General features: G+C 30.5%; 2 protein-coding genes and 1 long non-coding RNA gene across 5 annotated transcripts in view; 2 read left to right on the forward strand and 1 right to left on the reverse strand.

Moving 5' to 3' along the window:
* LOC107171226 (uncharacterized protein CG43867) overlaps positions 1-25,086 on the reverse strand; it is a 93,116-nt gene that overhangs the window by 19,365 nt on the left and 48,665 nt on the right. For all 3 annotated transcript variants that reach the window (XM_089225679.1, XM_089225681.1, XM_089225680.1), the window contains one exon: positions 6,759-6,821. In XM_089225679.1, the coding sequence (XP_089081805.1) occupies positions 6,759-6,821 (63 nt within the window). The remainder of the gene's footprint in view (positions 1-6,758; positions 6,822-25,086) is intronic.
* The window catches only part of LOC149056364 (uncharacterized), a 47,953-nt gene that overhangs the window by 8,021 nt on the left and 14,846 nt on the right, over positions 1-25,086 (forward strand). The gene's annotated exons all lie outside the window — the stretch shown is intronic.
* On the forward strand, positions 11,682-12,694 carry LOC107171225 (polyprenal reductase-like). Its single transcript, XM_015521452.2, has one exon. The coding sequence runs from the start codon at positions 11,725-11,727 to the stop codon at positions 12,622-12,624; it is 900 nt and encodes a 299-aa protein (XP_015376938.2). The 5' UTR covers positions 11,682-11,724; the 3' UTR covers positions 12,625-12,694.

The raw sequence follows: 25,086 nt of genomic DNA on the forward strand, positions 1-25,086 counted from the left end.
AAAATAACAATCAGCGGATACAGTTTGAGCAAACGTATCACATACACTTTTATGTATGTAATACATAACCCACGTAAATGTACATTAAAGGTGTTGTAATCAACTATAAATAAATATACATTCTATAAACCATAATATATTATACATTATAAATAATCAGACGAAATCAAAATAATATTAACAATACTAATTTTTAAGTATCCGGACAATTTCCCCCCGGACATTCCCCCCCTCGGACTGTTTTTGGCGTAGTAGGACATTTTCCCCTCAATGTATTTTCGATGCGGACATTTCCCCCCCTTTTTTTTAAGTTTATTATTGAATAATATAATATTATTTATTATTTAATAAGAAATTATTTTTTTTCATAAATATAATCAATTATACTATGATTATATTTATGAAAAAAATAATATTTTATTAAAAAAAAAAAATTGGGAGGAAAATGTCAGCATCGAAAATATATTGGTGGGAAAATGTCCTACTACGCCAAAAACAGTCGGGGGGGAAATTGTCCACCATTCTAATTTTTACGCATAATTCAGAATGCATTTTTTGAATGTACCTATATATTATCCTCAATTTTAATAAATATAGGTACTTATATTTCGTTAAAAATGTTTAGTCACTGACAGTGACACTTCTTAGTGACAAGGCCAAGTATCACTTTCTACCATAGTTTAATAAAACAGGTAAAAATAATATAATAATTATTATGTAATATAAGTATCTATATTGATATAATATCATTCTTAGATAAATCGCTGTTTAATGATTTGCGATTAGGTGGGAAATTTGTTGAAATACAGCTGACACGAATTAATATACTTAGTTTCTAAATTTTTAAATCAGTTATATGCTTATTGAAATTTGATATTGTTGATTAAAAATGTAAAAAAAAAAAAATTAAATTATAACAAAATGAAAGTAAATTCGTGGACATTGTATGAAAATAACATTATGAGATATGTACGTATATAAAGTTTAGGTACTCTATACGGATACTGGGTATTGGCCAATCATATAGCTTATTTTACCTTGGTGTTCCATTATTATAGTTTAATATAATCAGATAAAATGATATAACTTTATAATTCTGTTAAAGTAATAAAATGTCATTAATATAACCAGTGAAAATGTAGAGCTTTTTTAATGAAGTAGCAGTTTTTATAACCTGATATGTGTTTTAATTGTTGGGGTTAAGATGTTCGTTTTTAAAAATCATCAATTTAGAAAATTTCAATAATTATCTGAATATGAAAGTTCATTGACAATAATTATAAATCAAAACATTTTATGGAAGTGTTCAACAAAGCGAGTTTGGATTAAATCTATCAATTTGTATAATGTAGATATACATTATGCATTAAGTATCTAGGTCGAGGATTACATATTTAATATATGTCCTAGCTAATCCATTTAATACAAGGAAAATAGGAAATCACAACGCGGCAGATCCACTCTGTGCATGTCAGACGGGAGTAATTTTAATCAAACATGTCCCAATTTATTTATTTATTTATTTATAGATATAAACGCCTTTGTAGGCTCAAGTACAGTATAGATAACTTTAATAATACAAAGTAATTTAACAAGTAATGGGCAAGTACGGAACTCTACTATCATAACTATTAAAAAAAAAAGTTAAAAAACCGTGAAATTGAGCGTATACCTATTACATAATTATATTATATTATTAAGTTCAATAAATGTTATTGAATTTAACTTAAGCAACAAATTTATGAAGGTGTATGCATAATAATTATTTAAGCACATAGGTAATTTGAATTTTAATACGGTGTACAATATATAAAATAAACATTAATATAATATATATACACAGATTTTTGTAACTGCTTTTCTGCTCGTTATTTGTGCAATAATTATAATGAATAAATGATGGACGGAAAATGAATTATTTATACTACCAATTATTGAAACATATTAGTATAAAATGGTATTTCAAAATCAGATTAAGTACTATATGGTAGACGGTAGTACAGAATCCGCTAGTATTGCGTTCAGACATTCTTATAATAAGCCAATCAATGAAATGTCATCAAACTGTAATTACAGCAGAATACGGACAAACTGGGTTTATGGCCCGAGGGGATCGAGGGTATGGAAACAGGGTTTTGTATAGAATTATATACGGGATAGAGCTTATATATTTGAATAAAATATAAAAACGGTAGCATGCAATATAGATAAACATATATAATATTATATACAAAGTAGTAGTAATCATTAAAAGTATGGAAGACAGAAGCGAAATAGAATATGATGAGAACAAATTGTTTGGTAAAAGTTTTTTATTTTTTTAAAAGCATTCAAATGTCTTTTCCTCTTACTAAGTATTGTTTACTTATTGTTCACATATTTTATATTCGCGGGTAACAAACCCAATATTTTTTTATACAATCCAGTTATGAATGAAATTTAAAAATACGTAGAGTAATAAGTGGGTACCTAAGCTATATAATTATTATTTTGTACAATATCTACAAACTATAAAAAGAAAAAGAATAAGAATATTACAGCGTAGGTAGTATTAAAGTATAAAACGGATAAATATTCCGTACAAAGAGAAATATTAAATAATATTCAGACCTTTTTTTTTCTCCCGTCGATAATTTCAAACGAACCCACAAACTAAATAAAAATGTTTAAACCGTCAATACAATGAGAAACCGTATAATATAATAATCGCCGTATGACCTAGATCGAAAAATACAATTTTTTTTTTAATAATGTAGGTAATTTTATATGGTTTGCATAATTGTATGCTGTGAGTGGCACGTGAAAAGCATCTCACACTTTTATGATATCTTAGCAATTATAATGGCGACTTTAAATTGTTATGTTAAACTGTCATATTATGTTCGAGATACTGCGGTGATATGATATCGACTGTAGCAGGTATAAGCTGAAAATGACCAATTAGGTATAACTATGTGGAGACGCAGTACCGATATACGCGAGTCATAAAATATACGTATATTGTTTTATCACCGAATTCCACGCAAAAATCAAATTGCAATTTGTTTATTTATCGTATACGATAAAAAAAAAAAAAAAACTATTAGCGGATTTAGATAAATAGATTGGGACGATTGGGTTACTCCTTACATATAGCCCATATAGGTACCATCATACAGGCATTTTATTTTTTCATCCATACCTATGCACTGTATAAAATATGGTTTAAATTTAAGGCAATGATTTATTAAGTCTCGCTGTTTCGTTACTTAAAAAGTTTTATGCTTTTTATTTTAAATTATCTGATGTTCATTGCAAAACAAAATTGTTGAAAAAAATATATTATATTTATACATTTTCTAATTTTATATTCCGAAGTAGAATATTTTTTGTAGCACCTACTAATAATAAATATAATTAAGTATCTGTAAATTTAACAACCAGTTAATTAATTAATAAGGGAATAACCGTTAAAACAAATAATATTTGTCAATTATTTTTATACTAATTTCGTGTAACAATAATATGCACTATTGGAGTCTTAAATCAATATAATATCACTTTCTAAAATATATGAATTAAACTACCTGACCATTAAATTTTACTAGTTTGTAAAATTAAATTACTGATAGAAAGTATTAGGGTATCCGAATATTTATTATACATTTTTTATTTACCAAATTATTTCATCTAATTTTTACTTAACATAATTCGTATTTATATATTTTAACGAACTAAATATGATTTATTATGAGTCTTATTATTATGCGTATTGTGTATAATGTATTGCACTACACCTACCAAACATATAACAAAGTTATTTGATTATATGGACTTAAAAAAGATTTTTTAAAATAGGTATAAATCCAGTTATAGGAAATTTTGAAGTCATAATATTTCATTTAATGTATCATTTAAAATCAAGTCTATATTATTAAAGGTGGAACGTTTTACGTCGGGACTTTTTTTTCCTAGTGTGGGACTTTTTTTTCCGTTTACCTATTTTCCCTAGTACTACCTACATAGAAATACGTAGGCGGTTCCATTTTTCTCCAAAAACAAGTTGTCGTTTTCCACCGCTATCCTTTTTCCTCCACAATATTTTCGACTTAAATTATGTCTATTTTCCTCCAATATTTTAGCTACTGTTTTAGTATTAAGTTCCGAATTATAAAGATAGAGATGAAGGCTAGGATCACATTTTTTGCCTATCGGTTGATGATTATACATTTTGGTATCGGCTTTATAAATCAGCTATCGAAAAACGCAAGCCCGAGTGATTACAAAAAAATATAATATATTAATATTATTATTATCATTATATCTAATTTTTCTTTTCTTAAAACGGGTATTTATTTATTGCTGAAATGTCTAATAATTATAAAAAAATATAATCAATTTATTATTATTATTATTATTATTATTATTTTGTTATGCATTAATTATTCATATTAACTATTTTATTATTTATTGGAGGAAAATGGCCAAATATGTATTATTGCAGTTAAAAAGAATGCATATATTTTTATCGTTTGTTTATGTGCTCTTTGTTCATCGGTTATAGTTCATTAAGATTTTATAACAATTACTGTTGATTGTGTTATTTATTTGTTTACAATTTATTAGTCATTACTCATAACTAATAAATTATTAATTAAAAACAACAAAGTTAACGATTAATTAAAACGATAAATCAATGGAAATTTTATAATCTTAAACATTTAAATAAAATGGATGTTATGATAATATGCAGTATTGATATGCAATTTTAAATACACTGCAGTGTACCTAACTAAATAGTATATGAGTAAGAGGGTTGCATATCTGTTAATTCAACTACTCGTATTCTATGAATAGTATGAATAAATCATAATGGCTATACAATATACATATATATTATTCATATAGCTTTTGAGTTATATAGCATAATTAAAAAGACATTAAAAAAAAATCGATAAAGAATCGTAAATTAGCCCTGCGTACACGCCTTTAATAAAGATACTTTTTTTAAAGCAGAAACAATCAATTGTAGATCACGATTCAAATTTTCGCATGATACTCTACAAAATGTATACCCACGCACCATAATCTCTCATTTAAAAACGATCTTATCCGATGTGGTACTTAACAAATAAACCTATTATACGGCAATTACAAAATAAATAGATTAAAACACGTATTATCCTTAGAATGAAACCTGGCTGCGATCGCTAAACGATACGTGATCGTAATAAATATCGTATACGGTATTACGGTTTCAATGGAATCGGTTCTTATGTTCATGTGGATTGTGGATGTATTATATATGTAGTTTTATGACGACCTATTAACCTGAAAATGAGAGTTGAGTAGCAGATAATATAATATCATGTTACAACTTTGACGATCTATATACGTATACCTAATACAAAGTAAAGTATGACATGACTAAACGCGTCGTCAATCGCCCATAAACAGGAGTGCTTACGTATGATGGAAAACTATAACTGCGTCGGTCCATCATCAATTATATAATGCCATCGTCTATTGCGGTTCACCATGTTGAAAACGATAGTTTTGTAACTATATAATAATATATAATATTTTAAAACTATATATATATATATATATATTATATTCAGAGAGAAAGAGAGATAGCAGGGCTTTAGTATTGATTTTATAATAAACTCATATTGTGGCCAACCCAGATAACAAAGTTGAGTTTAATATTAATACATGGTTGAAGTCTCATTGCGTTAAAATGTGATACAAATAATATTACATACATTTTATTTTATTGTAGTGTACTTTTTTTTTACCAAAGGGTTGTCCGAAAAACTACATAGAAAAAGCGACAATTTAAAATAGAATAAAAAAAAAAAAAATAATAAGTATAATAATAATGTTTGTTTGGTTTTATTTGTATGTTTTTTCCGACTTGCTTGTTCTATATAGTATGAATTATATTATACACACCTAATGGAAATTTCATCATAAAATAATAATAGTAATACGAACATTATAATATCAGGCTTTAACCTATACGTTGTTATTTTACTGAGTAGAAATAATATTTGGTTTGTATATTTGACATGGGAAAACGTCGAGGGACGATATATATATATACATTTCGGAAACGTCGACCCAACTATATAACATGACGTTGGCACCGACGACCCACGCCGCCGTATATTACGGAATTAAATAAATATCACATAAGTACTCCACGCTGTAGCTGCACGAATCGAACCTAATTATATAATTAATAACTATATATATAAACGTTGGATGTTTTCGACATAAATTGTGTACCCGCCAAATATAATAATAATACACGTTCAGTAAAACAAAATAAATCGCTGTCTCGCAAACCTATTGGAAGACACATATATATATATGTATATATTATAATTTATATTTTGGTCTACTCTTCGCTACATAATATTATTATCGAACTCGGAAAACTGACCGGGAACATAAATGGCGTAATCGTAGAAGTCTCCATAGATTTATGAAAAAATTACAAGTATATAGGTATCTACTTATATTGTATTATGATAATGATGTACACGATAAGTGTTCGGTCGTAGAAAAATGGGAAATCATGCATATTATATAGGTATTTAAATCCAATATAACACATGGGCAGTTTTTGCGTGTACTTTTAAATCAAACTCGTTTGATAATGCACCATATAATAATATACAGAATAAGTAAGGTGCCTATACAATATACATCGATAACAGAGATAAACACTTTGTCTGTTTATTATATTAATCAAGTTTGACTGCGCAACTCACTTTTCCTTCCGCTTCCACGGCTCTCGTTTCCGCTTCCAGCACACGTTTTTCCAACTCCGACAACTGAAAACAATAATAATACATTTTTATTTCTATATGAACAACATCAATACATATCATATTAATTGTATTACGGTTATCAAAGTGTATATTTTCGTGTACACGACACATCTGAAAAATGTTATTTCCAGGTTCTCCTGCAATATTATATGCTTTACCGTGATTTATCAATTATTATATGGTTTTTATTATATAACTGAAAATAATCTTTATTAAATTATGAATATGCGTTTAAACTTATTGGGATGTATTATGTTTTGAATATAAAAAACCCTTTTTACTCGTTATCAACAATAATATAATACGCAACAAAACATAAAAGCGTATTGTACGATTTCACAGGAGCTGGAAATGCAGTGGTAACTCACTGTGGTCTGTCACACATCAAACAATCATTAACTCAGAAAATAAATTCAAAGAAAATTACGTACATGGCGATGACAAAGCGTCAAAGCATGACTACGCAATGTATATAGGTTCATAATAATATTAATAATAATAATAAAAAAAAATAAAAAACATTTTCATCGTTAAAAATATCGATTTGACAATTGAATGTATAGTATACTATATAATATAAATATATATTATATAACATGTCATGGTAGTAAAAAAAGGAAAAATGATCTAAAATGATTTTTAATAATAAATTCCATGAAAACGTTTATTGAATATTTAATAGCAAAATAAAAATATCGTGAAATAAAAAAACTGTGAAATAATATATAGGGCATGATATCTATACATTGACGATTATAATTATATCTTAATTTGACGGTTTTGTCAGAAGTGTAAATGTAGCAAATTAAGTATTTCTAACGACATATACTATTATATAAATTAATATTGTTGTCAAATGTCAAAAAGAAATATCTATTTTTAAATGACAATTGTTTATAATTGGCAATGGGCGAATAATTGTTTTAAGTAGTTTACCACAGAAATACTTCAGAAAGTGAGGGGAAATTAAAATGACTTTTTAATGGAATAAATAAACGTTGTAATACACACAATATCTTGAAAATAACTCTACAGAAAACTTTCAATATAAAAAAAACTCTACTCGGACAAAAACATTTTACATAATATATATACATATATATAGATAGATATTCAAAGTTTAAAAAATAATGTCTCTTTTTCCCTCAATGGTTGAATCATGTAAATTAAACTTTTTCTCGATAAAGATCTACTTATTCAGGGTAAATAAAGTTAAAAGTCGTTTACTAAGATGAATAAAATTATGTTAATAATATAGATACATATTTGCAGATGAATAATAAAAAGTGTAAATCTTGGATAACTTAAATAAAAAATTGTAGTAGTACGGCGTAATAACGTTTCGCATTTGTAATGAGATAAAAACCTTAAAAACTACGGTGGCGGGATAACATCATTTAAAAATGACGTTTCAATGAGTTAAATAAAAAAAAAATTAAGTATAATAATAACAACAATTTTCTTCTAGTCCAGCAACTGTGTTGTCCACATTGGTACTGTCACACACCACTATCCGAGTTCTGGAATATTGATTATTATTTTTAACACTGTGGTTTATTACGAGCTCGCGGGGTTCTCATTAATAATGCGCTTAATGAACAATGTAAAGGTTTGGGTAAACACAAAATAAAAAATGAAATAAACTACAGAAATTTATTATTATATTGTACGTCATAATAAACGCAAGGCAGCTATTCGATTATATCACGGCGTACTTGTATTATCAATTAATTATTAATTATATTTAATTTCCTGTACGCACATACTGTATTTTGATAAAATATTTTAAATTTAATTATTAATAATTATTCACAAAATAATAAACAATGATTAAAATAGTATTACAAGTGCACTCCAAAATGAAAACTAAAAAGGTTTTCGGCTAAGTGTGCAGTCGCAAGCTTGCAGTTAATATATTATAATATTAACAATAAAATGTATCGACAGTCGAACGTATACGATAACATAATTTTGTTTTGTATCGGCTTTTTTTTTTTTTTGGGGGGGGGGGGAGTGATTGTTGTAAGTGAGTTTAGTGGGTTAAGAAATATATTGCATTAAACTATCGCCTCGGGTGCCTTTACACCACCACACAACACATAATATATAATAAATAATAATAATAATAAATGCATGTAGCGTCGCTCCGACTCGCGTCGTTTAACCGGAAGATGGGGTTGGTGTATTGCATACAAATCTCGGATGGTAAAAACAATATTTTATCCTCTTTGTGTTTTTGTTTTTACAATTTACTCTCACAGTTTTCGTACGATTACCTCACAATAATATATTGGAGTATACACGTATTGAGATACCACTCTACCGTGCGATAAATATCAATATGCCAATCACGTAACCTACTTGGAAATCTGTTAAAACCTCTTTTTTATTTAATGTATATATTCGTTTTAGGTCCTTGTATAATCCAGTATATAAGTGTATACATCTAAGGCAGGCAATAATATATAAATATATTACGTATGTGTTCACGACGAGTTTCTGTGGTACGGTGTCGACACAGTGGCTAAAACCCCCTTCCCCCATCCCGCGAAACACAAAGCAAAATTCGAGACTGGTCGTTTACTGACAATTAAACACGGTCCATATTACAATAACGTATTTGTTTCAGTTAATTTGAGTTCCTATTATTATTTTTTGTTTCTGTTTTTCGTGCTTTTCCGAGACAGATGTAACACACAAAAAATAAACATCCACTCGGTTTCATTCGGCGCCACTAATTGGACCGCCGAAAATAAAATATTACCCTTCGCATCACGAGAAAAAACCCATATATATATATATATATACATATACAAAGTTTATGAAAAAAACCAAGTGGTGGTTCTATATAATTTAATTGCCAGTTTTTCGTCGCTATTCGGCCGTGTTTTCTATCCAGCGCGCGGTGACGGGGTGACGGAATTAAAAACGAAAATTACAACAAAAAAAAAAAAAAGAATAACTATTATATGCAAGCGGAGAAAGGGAAATGTCTAAATGATGCTGTATACGAATTTCCGGTAAACCGTACGACTACCACGGCGTCTGTTAAAAAAAAAATGTATATTTTTTTAATTTACAAATTAACAGTAAAAAAATCACGTCCAACGAGTCACGCGCGCGCTGCAAACTGATGTTTATGTGCCAGGATGACGAGGAAAGTATATAAGGTATATTTTACTTGGGATGTAAAGGCGAAGAACGTGTGTCAAAAATAAGAAATAAGTGCGGGACTATCGTATGTGTGTGTGTGTATACATATAGTGGCAATGAACTAAAGAGAGAGAGATTTACATTGTATATATATATATATATATAGTATGAGTGTGTGTGTGTTTATGGGAATGGGACGTTCCGAGAAGAACGAAAAACACATACGAAATGATAAATTACTAGGCGATTTTTGGGCTATTTGCCAGTTTTTCACTGCCGTCCGAGATGGACGACGGCGGCGGTAGCCCTATAATCACATTGTTATTTTTAGTTTATGTACCTGCACGTCACACGTGTAATATATAATTATTATAATGTGGGTAATAGTGTATGTGTTTTTTATTATTATTTTTTAAATGTGCTCTGCGTCCGTATCGTCACCCACCGCGAAAACGACGACGATGATCTAATAGTCATAAAATATTACAATAGGAGATGTAAGATACACATTACACGCAGAGATATTATATTATTCTAAGTAGGTAGGTTTAATACACCGCGAGTTGTGGCGAGGGAACGGATTTCCTTAAAACAAGTCGTCATCGTCACCGTCACCGTCATCGTCGCACAACCGACTCGACAGTTTGATTTCCCCCTCGACTTCCGCCACCACCGGATCGATTGCCGTATCGCGCACCGCCTTCGAATATTATTATAATATTACTATGCTCAGGTGTTATGCACGCTTGTTAGTTGTGGGTAGTAAATAATTATCCCCAATATTCCCATAGTAATACTCGTATATATAATATATTGTAATAAATTGTTGCAGTTGTGTCGTCAACATTCGCAGGAACAAACGTTTTTTTTTTTTTTTATTATCATTATTATTCGATGGGAACGACATGTGGGAAACCTGCAACTACTTATATATTGTAATGTTATTTATAGAAAACTCGACCATCGTGTCACGAACCGATCGAATTAATAAGTCTTATAAGCCACGCGCGTGTATACAGGGTGTTTTTCCGGTTTCGAGCATATTACGAGAAAAATCGAGAAATTGCTGTAAAAATGCCTAAAATCTAACCGAAATATAAATATACTACTTGAGAAACACATCACAGACGAACATCGGGAGAAAGTTCTCGGTTTGTTTGGATTCAACAAATTTTAACTCAATACGTCACATAATATTGCATTTTATTAAAAAAATCTGTTTTCAATATAAAGTGTAAATAATAAAAATACTAAAATGGCCGTTATGTTACACGAACTTTAATTTCAGCGAAATGTGTTTATTGTAAAAGGACATTAGAGTTATCGTTAAAACCAAAACTGAAAGTGGTAACTCGTTTATCCCGCCACAAGCTTAATAGTTATATTGGGGCAAATTAAAAAAATCTGCAAACGCATTCTAGTTTAATGTACACACAATACGCACATACTACATGCAGCTACTTAATAATTATAATATATAATGAGGAAGTGTTAATTGCTCGGTTTTGTATATAAATTCATCGAGACACGTGTAGATACGTGTGAGACAAGGCCTTGACACGGTCTCAGGTCCCGACGAGGGGCGGTCGGTGGCTGAGAACGAGGACGGGAAATGGGGCAAGTGTAAAGTGTATTCGGTGGCGGTGGTGTACGGCAGTATGACGTATATAAAAGCGAAAAACCTGACGGCCACCCGAACGCACTCATCAGTCCGTGGTCACGCGCAATCCGTCATCATCCAGGCCGCCGCACGATGGACGCCGTAAACGTCATGTTCGTCGGCATGACGTTTGTGTTTGTGGCCGTGCCGCTGGTGCTCAAGTCGATGGACGCGACTCGGTTGCCGGTCGCCGTGGCCCAGTTTTACGCGTACGGCAAGATCACGGGCGGCGCGAAGCCGACGGGTGTGCTGAGCGTGCCGAAGCGGTGGTACAAGCACTTTTACGCGTTCTCGTTAGCCCTGTCGCTGATGGCAGCGCTGGCCCTGTCAGATGAGTACGCGGCGAGCACCCCGTGGCCGTCGGCCGCCGCGTGGTGCCGCCGGTGGCTGTGGGACCCTGTCCGGCGGCCGGAGTCGTCGTACAGCTCGGCCGCCGCGTCCACGGCCGTCGGCATGTTCGTGCTCCAGTGCGCCAAGCGGACGTACGAAACGTACCGCGTAAACGTGTTCTCGGACACGGCGATCGGGCTGTGGTACTACGCGTCCGGTTACATGCACTACGCAGGCGCCATCGTCACCGTGCTGGCCGAGGCGCCGGTCGCAGCGACGGCGGGCAAGCAACAGTCCAGCGCCTTGGAGTCTGTCCGGCTGGTTGGGGCCCTGCTGGTATTCGCCTGGGCGTACCGCGAACAGTGGAGGGCCAACGTGGCGCTGGCCGAGGCCAGGAAGCGCGGCGGTCGGGTGGTTACGCACGAGCACATCATGATCACCGGTGGACTGTTCGACCTCGTCTCTAGTCCACAGATGCTCACCGAGGTGGTCATGTACGGCGCCTGGTACGTCGTGCTGTGGGGCGGCACCGGATGGAAGTACGTGATTGCGTTCGTGTGGGGCAATCAGTTCGAGATAGCGCTTATCAGCCACCGGTGGTATCAAGAAAAGTTCCGGGACTACCCCCGAGAAAGGAAAGCCATCATACCGTACGTGCTGTGATCGATGCAGTTGCATCGACGTGCACAGGACGAAGCGCATTGTCCGCTCATTAGAACCTCATAATATGATATTTATATGTATATAGGAAATTTGCATACATTTGCGTTGTATAATATTAAAATCTTTCGTTGATTTTTACATGATTTTTTTGACCTATATTAATACCTATATATTATTAACCCATTTAATAATGTCACGCGAGTACCTATAAGCTATATGAACAATAACCATTTTTTACGTATTATTGTCTATATACCTATATAGATAAAATAAAATTTACAATGCTTAAAAATAATAATAAATTTCATATAAAGTTTCATGATAAAAAATTGTATAAACAAAAATCAGAAACAAGGGCCGATGAAAGTTCGATTTTTTAATTAAATCGATAAGGACAGCAAAGCCTTAAAATATATGAATAGAGGTGAAATTGATCAGATATAATTAGAGAAAGATGCAGGGACATGAAAAAGAGGAGTGTTTCTGCAGGTTAGGTCAGGTTAGGCATGTTATTGGAACCCTGAAAAATATATTATTATGTAACAATGCGATATATAGCATCTAGCAACATTGGTTTGGGGCAATCAGTTGGAGATAACATATATAGTTCATTAGGTATCGCCGGGACCACCACAAGTTTAGGGGACTTATATATCTATACAACATGTGACAGAAGTTTCATAGTCGTGTATAGCAGCTGCATATCGTACTCTTAGAGTTGCATAATATCAAATAATATGATATATACGCATACATAAAAGCAATGTATTTACAATGTATACAGAATCATTCTTTAATATAAATACGTTTCGTTGGTTTTGACGGATTTTTTATTCTATTATTTTCATATTATTATTATGTAATAATATACAATGTATAGCTTTTGTCCCTCGGATAGTATATATGACATCTAGTTAAGGATTTTTCATTTTTAAAATACTTATTTTTCTCTTTTTAATATCTGTATGAAACACATAACAATAGGTACTTGAATCATTATTACTATACACAATAAAACGAATAAATATTATATTGCTTAGATGCATAAGGAGACGTCAAGTTTATTTCACATGAAGGCAAAATACTTTTTCTGAATATAATAATACATTTAAATCTCAATATTAATTTAAGACAAAAATAACACATTTGTTTTGGTTACATAGATACATAAAAAAAAATATCACTTCGAAATAACGAATAACAAAATTAAATCCTACTTAATGCGACTTTTATACTCTTACTAACAGACTAAACCCAAATAGACGGCGTGAAAGTGTATTAAGAGCAATTAAACATATTGTAAAAATAAATTCAATGCAAATGGACGGTAAACTACGACACATCACGAGATTAAATCCGTCGACTACCCGAAAAAAAAAAAAGAAATCGGTTCCCAAAATTCGACGAGGAAAAATTAATATTACGATAGCGTTTGCACAGAGCTCACCGCTGCCGCCGGTGGCGACAGCTTTTCGGAATTCCATTACGCGCACATAACGAATAGCTTTTTGCGTTTTAATAAATTACGTTTTAATCATTTTTCCCGTTTTATTTACCCATTTCATTATTTTCCGCGCGAGCATAATGTTACGCGAGTGTTTTGTAGGTCCTTTGCGGGCGCCGTTCGATTTTTTACGAAAATATATTATATACCACACTGCATGATGGCGAACGGAGCATAATATTAGTATATAACCGTGGCGAACAGGATGTATAATAATAATACCTACTGCGTTGGCCCGGCCTGTCGTATCTGTTTGGCGCTGCTTTTATACACTAAATTGATATATACAAGATCATTTTTTTTTCCTAAGTAAGATTACACTCATATTTTCTCGGTCAATTTATTATATCTCTTTTTGGAAGAACAAAAATGTTTTCAAACAACTTGAAGTATATCCACTATTATTCATAATTAAAACTCTGAGTAATCGCAAAATTGTTTACTATATGTAAATATTTTTAAACATGGTACATTTTTAGGTTTTATAATTATTTTAAAATGCTGCCCACATTTTAATTTTCTATTCAGTGACAAAATATTTTTATCTTTAGATAGATTAAAATTAATTTAAATATCAATCATATCAATCGATACTACTTTGGTATAACTAACCATGTAATATCATCGGTTAAACATATAGTATATTAGCATTTAAATTTTTGATACCGAAAAAATTATACGTTAGGTACTAATCCTTACATTCTATTTCAATAGACTTGTGATTTATAAAATATTTCAGAGGTTTTCCAAAATTAATTAACTCGTAGCGTTTTTTATCAATATTAAATATGGCCCATTTTAATCAAAATTTGAATAATATAACAACAATAATAATATGAAGCTACCGTCATATTTAGGTTTCCGATTAATTTTTAGACTTAAATAATGTCCTACGGAACCACCGTAAAGACAAAGCGGTTACTCAGGACCCTGCAGGGCACCCAGGGAGCCCACTTTGGAACCCACTATTTTACATGATATCAATCAATATTTTCAGAAAAAATATATTGTTTAAATTAAAAGCGTGTACTGCAGTGATAGAGAGTAAAGATTTTTTTAAAAATATTTTCACGTTGATAGTTGTAATCAGACAGCTTAGACATACAGATATACTACTCAAATTGTAAGCATAAATATGTTCTTAAAGACTACCATTCAAAGAACAGTGTCTCACTCACGTTACAATATCACGTGTTAAATACATAATATTTATTCGATTTCCTAAGTCTCAACTCGTATTAAACTTCAATGACATGTCGTTGGTCACATTAGGTATTAACTGACAACGCACCGTGTCGTCAAATATTACCAACCATCACTATCTTACACATCACTGCCGTACAACAAAATCTAATATAACATATACATACATATATATATATATTATATAAAAGGTTTACACATGACAGCGGCTGTGTCAAAATATATTTTGAAAACGTGTAAAAAAAAAAACACTATATATGCAGTTACCATTATTAGATTTTGAAATCGACAAAATACATTTTATGTAGGTACATAATATATAACCCACTTAAAGAACGTGGATTTAGAAAAATTCGATGGTAAAAAATTATATAAAAATAAATAATTATTATTGATACTAACACGATATTTAACAACTAATAGTATATATTTTAGGAACACAAATTAATTATTCTGATAGTTTAAATCAATACCTATATATTAAGTAACCCTTTTTGTTTTAACATTCAGTACATAAATTACCATTTTATCGTATAAAAAGGCTTTAATTAATTAATCAAGTGGGAATGAATGTAATTTAGTCTAAAAAAGATTTCAGCTTATTTTCGTATAAAATAAAATTTATTATTAATCGCACCATCAAGCAGCATTTTCGAAAATGATTATAAATAATAACGAATAATATTACATGTGCCTATATTATTATATTATATATTATAACAAAGAAAAGGTATAGGACCATGGCTGTCTGCTAATTAAAAATAAAAAGATTAGAAAAATATAAATATATTTTTGCCTTTGAATATTCAAGCCACAAAATGTAGTATCCCATTGCAGTAATCCAGAGGTGATCAGACGCTGGATATTTATTGTTAAGACATTTATTGGAAATGCATTTTCGTAAAGAATATTAGTATATTACCAAATATATTTTAATGTTTGCGTTGCGGCACATAACACCATTCGTCGATCATTTTCACCGTAAAGCTGCAAAGGGGACGAACACTTAAAAACATTTTTTAAGCTGACTTTTGAACAAAATATTTGCTGCCGGTCGATTACCGAAAAAAAATCAACCCTCCCACGCTGCTGTAAGCGATAAAATATTTATATATATTATACAGGTGTACATGAATAAGAATAAAACCCTATTCTAACGTTATTTATTCTTATCTACTTCTTGGTGAATGCGGACAGACTTTCAAATATATATATATATATATATATATATATATGTATTATACATACATATACACTGTTCGGTAATCGAATAGTCAACACCGATTTGTTGATACGCTTCTATAAAAAATTGTCACCACATTGTAACGGTTACAATAATAATAATAAAAAAAAAAAAAACTATATCTACGTTACACCTTCTAAATTTGTGTGCTTTTCTGAAGAAGGTAAAAAAATATAGGACTACTATTATGGGTGAATGGTTTTTTCTTTTCCTTTACGTTTAGCCGGCATGTCTCGAGAGGCCCATTGGTATTTACGAGAACGGGGAGGATTTGAATACACATTCCTGAAAGCATAACTTATTATTACTGTTATATAAGCTGGGGGAAAAAATCGGTTGAGCGACTGGAAAAAAACTTTGTCACCGAATATTTTGATTATAAACGCAATATCATTTAATATATAATTTCATACACATAAACATACGAATATGTGTATGATGGCGACGCGTTAGCATAAAACATTCATTTTCCACTTTCTTTATTATGCTGGAACCCATAAAACCCGTCAACTACACACTTTATATACTTAGTATATAGTTGGATTGATACTTATTATGTATATAAGTCATATGTGTATATAAGACACAATGTACTGTAGGTTGATTCACGCTCACTACCATGTTTTCCTGTGATTCATTGATTTATTGAAATTTTACTTGAGAATCTTAATTATTTCAATAAAATACTTTTTACGCCATTATTAAGGAGTGTCCAGTGACACGGGATAAACTATCATTAACGGGCTTTCCTATGTACAAACAATGAAACAGACGATTTTATTGAAAATATTCACGAATATTTAAATCAAAATGCAAACGAATAGTTTCAGAAATATTTTAACTATACACTAAAGGACTAAAAATTGGTTTTTCTAACATTTTCAAATTATAAAATATTCATAAATTCATGTTAATCACTATAAACGTATGTATGTAATTGTAAAACCATCATTGCGCCCTCCCCCCGCCATATTTTCTAAAAGTCTTCCATATTATGGACCTATTATAATACTTTTACAACACGACGTAACTCTGAAACTATAAGTTCAAATTTTGATTTAGTTACAGGAAGTTTAATGAAAATCAGTCCGATTAACAATTTACAGAAAAAAATTAGTCTGTATATTGTTCTCATATGACGCTCCTTATATCTAAGATGATTTTTGATAAAAATAGTTAAGTATAAGTATAGGTGTGTATACGTACTTAAAAATTTCAAAAAATTAATAATTTAAGGCAAAGATATGAGGATAAGCATGCTTGATGTATCACTTTGTATATACTTAAGTATACCAAATACATACTCTTGAACCAATAGCGGTATTGTCGAATACTGCTGAACAATAAGGCGATGCCGATCGAAAACAAATGCCTTTGTAATTAAAATAATGTTTAAGTATTTTCTCAATAGCGACGTTCCTCTCTAGTAAACTTGTCCAAGAACAACTTTCCAAAGAAACATTTATCTCTATAAGTTTTCGATTCTATCTAAAGTTTACATCTATTATTTAACATAGTATAGCAGCAGAAGCGTGTGTGTGTGTGTGTGCGGGGGCGCGCGCGCGCGTTTCCAATATTTACTCATTTATTTTCTTCAATCAATGTCAAAATAAATTAATTTTCAAAACTCCAACATCATCAAATATATATTTTTTATTTTTTTATACTTATACACCACTGCGAGTGAGAGAAAAAATACCAGTTATTACAGTAGTTATACGCTTGTACCGTGAGGCCGAAACGAGTGAATACAAATTAGTAAATTTGTGTAATCACCTGAAAATTTAATCAAGCACCTAAGCAACATATAATTAAAACACAGGTAGTAGGTACTACCAGTTAAACAATTTAAAACAGAAAAAATAACAAAAACGCATAAAACGTATTTTAATTACAGTTTATATAGGTGCACGTTTCACGATAAACTTTTATTATGATTATTAAATTTAAAAAATAATCGTATTGTAGATAGAGTCTAATGGGTTGTTTTTCTACGGTTTTATTATTATTTTTAACGACACGTTTAGTTCACTTTTTATTTTTTATGGATAATATCACTTATTACCATAATAATACGATAACATTGAGCATAAGTGACAATTGACAGACCTGTTCTCGAAAACAAATGCAAACTAAATTATTGAATTTTTTAAAACACTCCAAATTGTACAATCATATATTTTAAAAATGTACGTTCCATTTTATTTATAACTCATCTTTGTAAATATCGTTGTAAACACTTATTCATACATATCTTTTAACTTTCTGTAACTAATGGCCTTTGCTGTCGATGTTTTTTTGTGATCAATAAAAAAAAAAAAAAATTACTAAACCTATCATATATTCATAACTATAACTATTCCAAAGAAATTTATTTCAACCAAAATATAATAATACGTAAGTCGCACTGAACGATTACAAAAAACAATATTTTTATAATATTTTATTGTAATGAATATACCTATTAAATATACATAAAAGTTCATTATTTTTTAGTAAGACTAGAATATTTTTAAATTATTTATTAATATTCATTTTAACTGAAGTAAAATTGAAGAGAATTACAGAAATCGGTAAATTTTCTTTTGCAATAAAAAGAAAATTCTTTAGATAAGTAAATACATTTTTGTTTAATTTAAATACATTTTTAGTCTCATTTATAAAATAACTTCGATGCATAATGTTATATTAAGTAAATAATTGTAATGCTAAGTAAAATAATAAAGTAAAACGCTTTCATAATTTCAGTAATTTAAAATACTTTTTATGCTGAAAAAATATCCCTTTGTACAAATTAAAACAGAAAAACAAACACGTTTTATACTAGGGTCATTTTTATAAATATGTGTACTTTATCTAAATATTTAAAAAAAAAATTGAAATCTGAGTGTCATTTTTTCGAAACATAAAACACAAAACAACAATGACTAAAATCGATCGATATTTACTGCAATAAATAATATGCGATCGTCACGTGCCTCTTGCGAATAGCAGCTAAAACGCCCGCGGTCGTTTTCCGACCGTAATATTATTCCGAATAACTGTTTTCGTCCCGCAAACAAAACGTTTCGTTCGCAGGCATGCTCACACTCCCTTTAAAACGAAAAACAAATTATGTACGTCTTGTTATAATATTTACAAGAGCCGTCGACGGTTAAAAAATGCCGTTCGTTTATGATACATTTCGATTATTGTATTTTTCTTTTAGCCGAGTATAGAAATTTCGTATATCTAGTATATATAAAAAAAAACAATAATAATAATATATCAACGCGTTTCATTGTGTTATATATAACGAAAGTTCCATTATAGAACGCGACTCGCTCGCAATATCATCATCAGTTCAGGTGTTTTATTTTGAAAAGCCGCAAAATAATAATAAGAATAAAAAAAAAGATGATGAAAAAGAGCTACAAAAAGATAAATAAAATACGACTGCACCACAGTCGTGGTGACGTATTTCGCCATGACCGTATAATAATAATATTACGGTCGCAGACCGCTGTCGCATCCGAACACACACATACATATATATATTGTATAGTATTTTATATATATATATATAATATATTTTGTCACACGCGCGCGTTACAGCCGGTACAGCGTTGACGCCATTCCGGTATTTATAGATCCGGACGACACGCGCTAGAGTACAGCAATATATATATGATATCTACTTCCGGCTAAGTCTAAAACCGACATCTCATATAATAATTATTCTGGGCGTTAAGTAGTGTAGTCGTATACCAGACAGCAAACGGAGACAGTTATATATATTAATATATTTAAACTGCATTACGACCTACTGCTACGATTCGACCAAAGACAGATCATAAGGTACTCATTGAGTAAAGACATAATACATAATTATAGAATCGATTACAGTTAATTTTAAACATTTAGAAGTTTTACCTGCAGTCTACCTGCAGAGGTAATGTGTAAAAAAAAATAGTTACCTCTTATATTAAGTGCAATATATATGGAAAAATATTATGAATTATGATTACGTAGACGATAAAAATAAATAAAGCTATAAAAGAGAAAACCACAGGGCTCATTATTCGAAAATAAATTACTAATAAAAACATTTGGTCAAAAATTCGATGAATATCTCGATTATAAGTTTACAGTTCTATGCTAAAAAGAAATTTTCATATTAAATTAACATTGTAGAGACCGCGTAATTTGACGGGTAAAATATTTACATAATATTAGTACTTACAATTGTAATTGATTATAAATACTAGTATTATAAAACGTTGTTAATTTGTTTTAGATCGTTTAAGAATTATTATAAGGATTAAGAATGTTTTGATTAAAAAAAAAAAATAAAAAATATATAGGTTATAGAACATAAAACCCAGACTCTAGGCACCGTCGTAAAAGTGTCATCGCCAACGGTTGAAAAATATAAAAATATATATGTAATACAATAATAAATGTACCTATACGGGCTATACGCGTGAGAGAACAAAATACTATATATTAAAATATTGTTTCCTCTTTATACAAACGCCTATATTTTTTGTATATGAGTCACAAATTATCAGGAATAAAAAAAATTGATTGCACAAATGAGATCTTTTAAAGGAGTCAAAGGGGAGGGGGGTAATTCGTTTTGATTTTCGATAAATTTGACACACTTTAACAGGGAATTTTTGGATCTGGAGTCCACCACTTCAGAGCATCACTAACACTTTTCATTGAGCTAATTGTCCGATTAAAAATGTCGAACAAATCTGTAAACCTTAACAACTTATACTCGATAATACGTCTCATTCTTATTATTTTTGGCAAAAACACGACTATATAATTCTACACAGACGCACAATTATAATTAAATGACAGTTGACATTATCCATGTTAAACCAACACGATCTTTGATGTTACTTAATTGTTCGTTACTTAGACGGGGAAAAATACTAAACAACATTAGAGCAGAATGCGTATAGACAAATAACACAGGCGTATACATTGTATACAAATGTTGGTTTTGTTTCATATAATATATTATCAAATACTATAACTTGTGTAAGTACGAGATATTTTATACGTCCATGTAATCATAGAATTTCAATTTACAAGAACTTTTGTCGTACCTAAAAATTATTATTACCTTTTATAGTTCTTTATACGTGTGCCTGTGATTTATGAAATCTTTAAGCACATTTTTACATTTATCAGCACGACAAATATTATATGGTGTTTGTAATAATATTCAGTTATTTTTTATTATACGAAAGAAAATTTATTGAAAAAATCTAGACACATTGTGTGTTTGAATTCGAAGTATGATAAATATAAGATAAGCTGCTATAAAAATGTTTTGCGTGAATTTGTCATTTTATTAATTTAACTCAATGGTAGATGCGATCTGGAGTTGACATGCACATTTCGTGGAATAATAATATAAAAAGAGAGAGAAAATATAACAAGAAATAGCAAGTTAATAATATATATATGTATATGTATGTCGATTAAAATATTGTTTTACAAATATTTTTCGACACGAACACGCGCCTGTAACGCGTTTATAAAAAGTTTTGCTAATTCTAACGTTGAAACGCTGCAGCACCGGCACGCACAAATGTAGACCAACTAGCTATAATACATATATAATATACCGACGGTGTTCGACAGTTGCTCGAAATGTCAAAACTATACTGCACCTATGTATAGTGGCAGGGAAATAAATATGACAACACAGGCAGCTGTTGCGAATAAGCATATCGGAAGTGAATTTTGCTAATAGCATTGTGTGCGCATTATAAATCCCGTTTCACGCGGGCCAGGATCATGCGATTGAAATCCAAAAGATTCGAGTCCTGGCCGGGTATATATGGGTGGGTAAGTAAAGAAAGTGTGCGGTTGCTATGGAAATCACTAAGATCCGGAAAGGTCGGAAAAATGAGAATGTATAAACAAAAAGGTATAAATGGGAGTTGCGGAAAGAACGGTGTATAACTATATTATTATTATTTTAACACTGTGAGCACTGATGACGAACTCTTATAATAATATGTAATAACACGTAGACGCTTGGTGTTCAATGTTCAACAGGTAAGTTTATTTCCAGAATATTCTGAAACCTCGCTTTGTATTATATGTTCTGTCGGAATAAGTTGCCAAAAAACCTTGAGAAAATTGTTGTTCTAGTAACATTAAAAAAAAAAAAAAAAACAAAACAAAAATTAGGTATAGCAGAGGCACAATATATATATATTATATTTTTATACCTAATAATATAACGATATACTGTTTATTTTCGTTTGGCCGGACTTCAAATAATAAATATTGCAATGAAATGAATTGTGAACCTTCTTAAGAAATATTGTGACGTTGAGAGTATAATTTATATAATTTTACGTTCAAAATTTTCAAAGAGAATACAACACATGTAATCAAGTAAAAAACAACTATTATTAATAACCGAATAAACCATATTATATACTTTACTAAATGAAACTTGACTACAAGAAATAAACACAACATTAATACAAAATAGTCAAATGATAAAAAATCAATAAAAGTTATAACGTAATATGTTAATAGAATATGATGAAATCAAATTAAAAAAAAAAAAAATTATGTTGGTAAAATGCATGAAATCAGATTATTTTTGAAAACGGAATATCGTTGCGGAATGATTGTTAAAGGTAAAACAAAACAAACTTGTAAGTTGATAAACATCATTCAAGAGATTTATATGACCAAAAAAAAAATTTTAACACCGAGAAAATAATGTTATAATCTTACCGATGTGTACTTACCTATATAGCACATATTTTGTTACAGAAGTTAATTAAAAAGGAACTCTGCGCAGTTTGTGTTTATCGATGCAACGGGACCGTATAAATAAACGCGTTGAACGTATTTTTCGTTAAATTTTGTCGCTCGACATAAAAGCTTTTGCAAAACATCCGAGGGCATCCACCCCCTCTATTGATTCAGAGCCTTTTGTAGATAGGAGATGCATTCGAGTAGAGGTGGGTTGAAAAAACACACACACACTAAGGTAAAGGTACACCAAGGACAATCTACTTTTAATCAAGTTTCCGCCTGAATTCGAGCTTTCAATTTTTGGACGCACCTTTATCAAACGAAAACGTTTTTTATATAAACTCATAAATAATAATAAATTAATAAAAAAAATTTAAAAAAAAATTGAAGGTGTGTTGAAGGTGAAAATAAGAAAGAAAGGCATGACAATCATAATCCGTAATTCAAAGAAACTTGGGATGTGGGCTAAGTCTTTTAAAGTATTTTTAAAGCACTATCAAATATTCCAATTGAAAAAAAAAGAATGGTCACGAAAACTATTCGGAAAAAAATTTGCTAAGAACGACGAGTATGCTGAATGAATACTATTTCTAAGATTTGGCTATCCTTCATATTGAAATAAATAGATGTTGTCAATTTATTAAAGATACACGATTTACTGAAAATAAATTTAAAAAAATATAAAATTGTAATTTGTATATTATAGTGTAAATAATAAAATATTAATGTAAATTCATATCTATAATAAGCCACTTGTGACTATAATGTACAAACTATATGGAGAACGTGTGCGTAGAGGAAATTATCACACCAATAATTATGCCCTAGTGGCCTAGTAACACCTTAGATGATAAGTTGGAGGTAAATATCCGACATACATGTAATAAATTTATTGCAATACGCCAGGTCGATATGTCAATATTCGTAGATCGAAAACATTAATTTTCAAAGCTCGAATCAGATAACAACAGATATTTTATTCTCAATGTATCGTGCAGGTACGCGAGGGACGACAAAACAACGAACAAGAACTTTATAGTTCATAACAGTTTTGACAGTTGTTATCTCATAAATCGTACCCATCAGTGTCATCGGTTCAAGATCATGCGACCGTAAAAGAAAATCGTTATAAACTATATGACTCTCAAACGACAAAAAATGTTAAACGAAATATGCACGCAAAATTATATTTATTATCTAACCTACCCATTCATTTTCAACATATCCCGTGATTATAGTGAGTGGTAACTGGTAAATGGTAAATAATAGTTTTTTTTTTTTTAATCATTCTATTAATGCCGTATTATCCTTATGAATAAAACACAAATTGTATAGTGTATTAAATTTATCTACCGTATTGAGTACAAACTTTCCGATAAAGTAATAATACAGAGTGACAAGAACAAAATAATCATTAAACCAAGAAAAAGGGTACCAACAACGATAAATAATTTTACAAGATAATTAAAAAAAATTCACTTCGATGTAAGGCGGTCATTTACACAAAACAAATAAATAATATTTCTGTATAATGCACAGCAGCTATTGCAATCGATAAGATTCAAACATGAAAAACTATGGAAGCTATACAATATGCATTTCCTCCGATTCGTGCGCAGAAAACGTTACGATCAAAGAGTTATGTTGTGCACAACGCGTTTATGAAAATTACATTGCTAGTTATAAACTATCTCCGACACATGAAACCACGATGATAAACCAAATTAAATTA

This window comes from Diuraphis noxia, unplaced genomic scaffold (assembly GCF_037042655.1).
Source record: "Diuraphis noxia isolate RWA-SAM2 unplaced genomic scaffold, SU_Dnox_SAM2 contig0004, whole genome shotgun sequence".
Lineage (NCBI taxonomy): Eukaryota > Metazoa > Arthropoda > Insecta > Hemiptera > Aphididae > Diuraphis > Diuraphis noxia.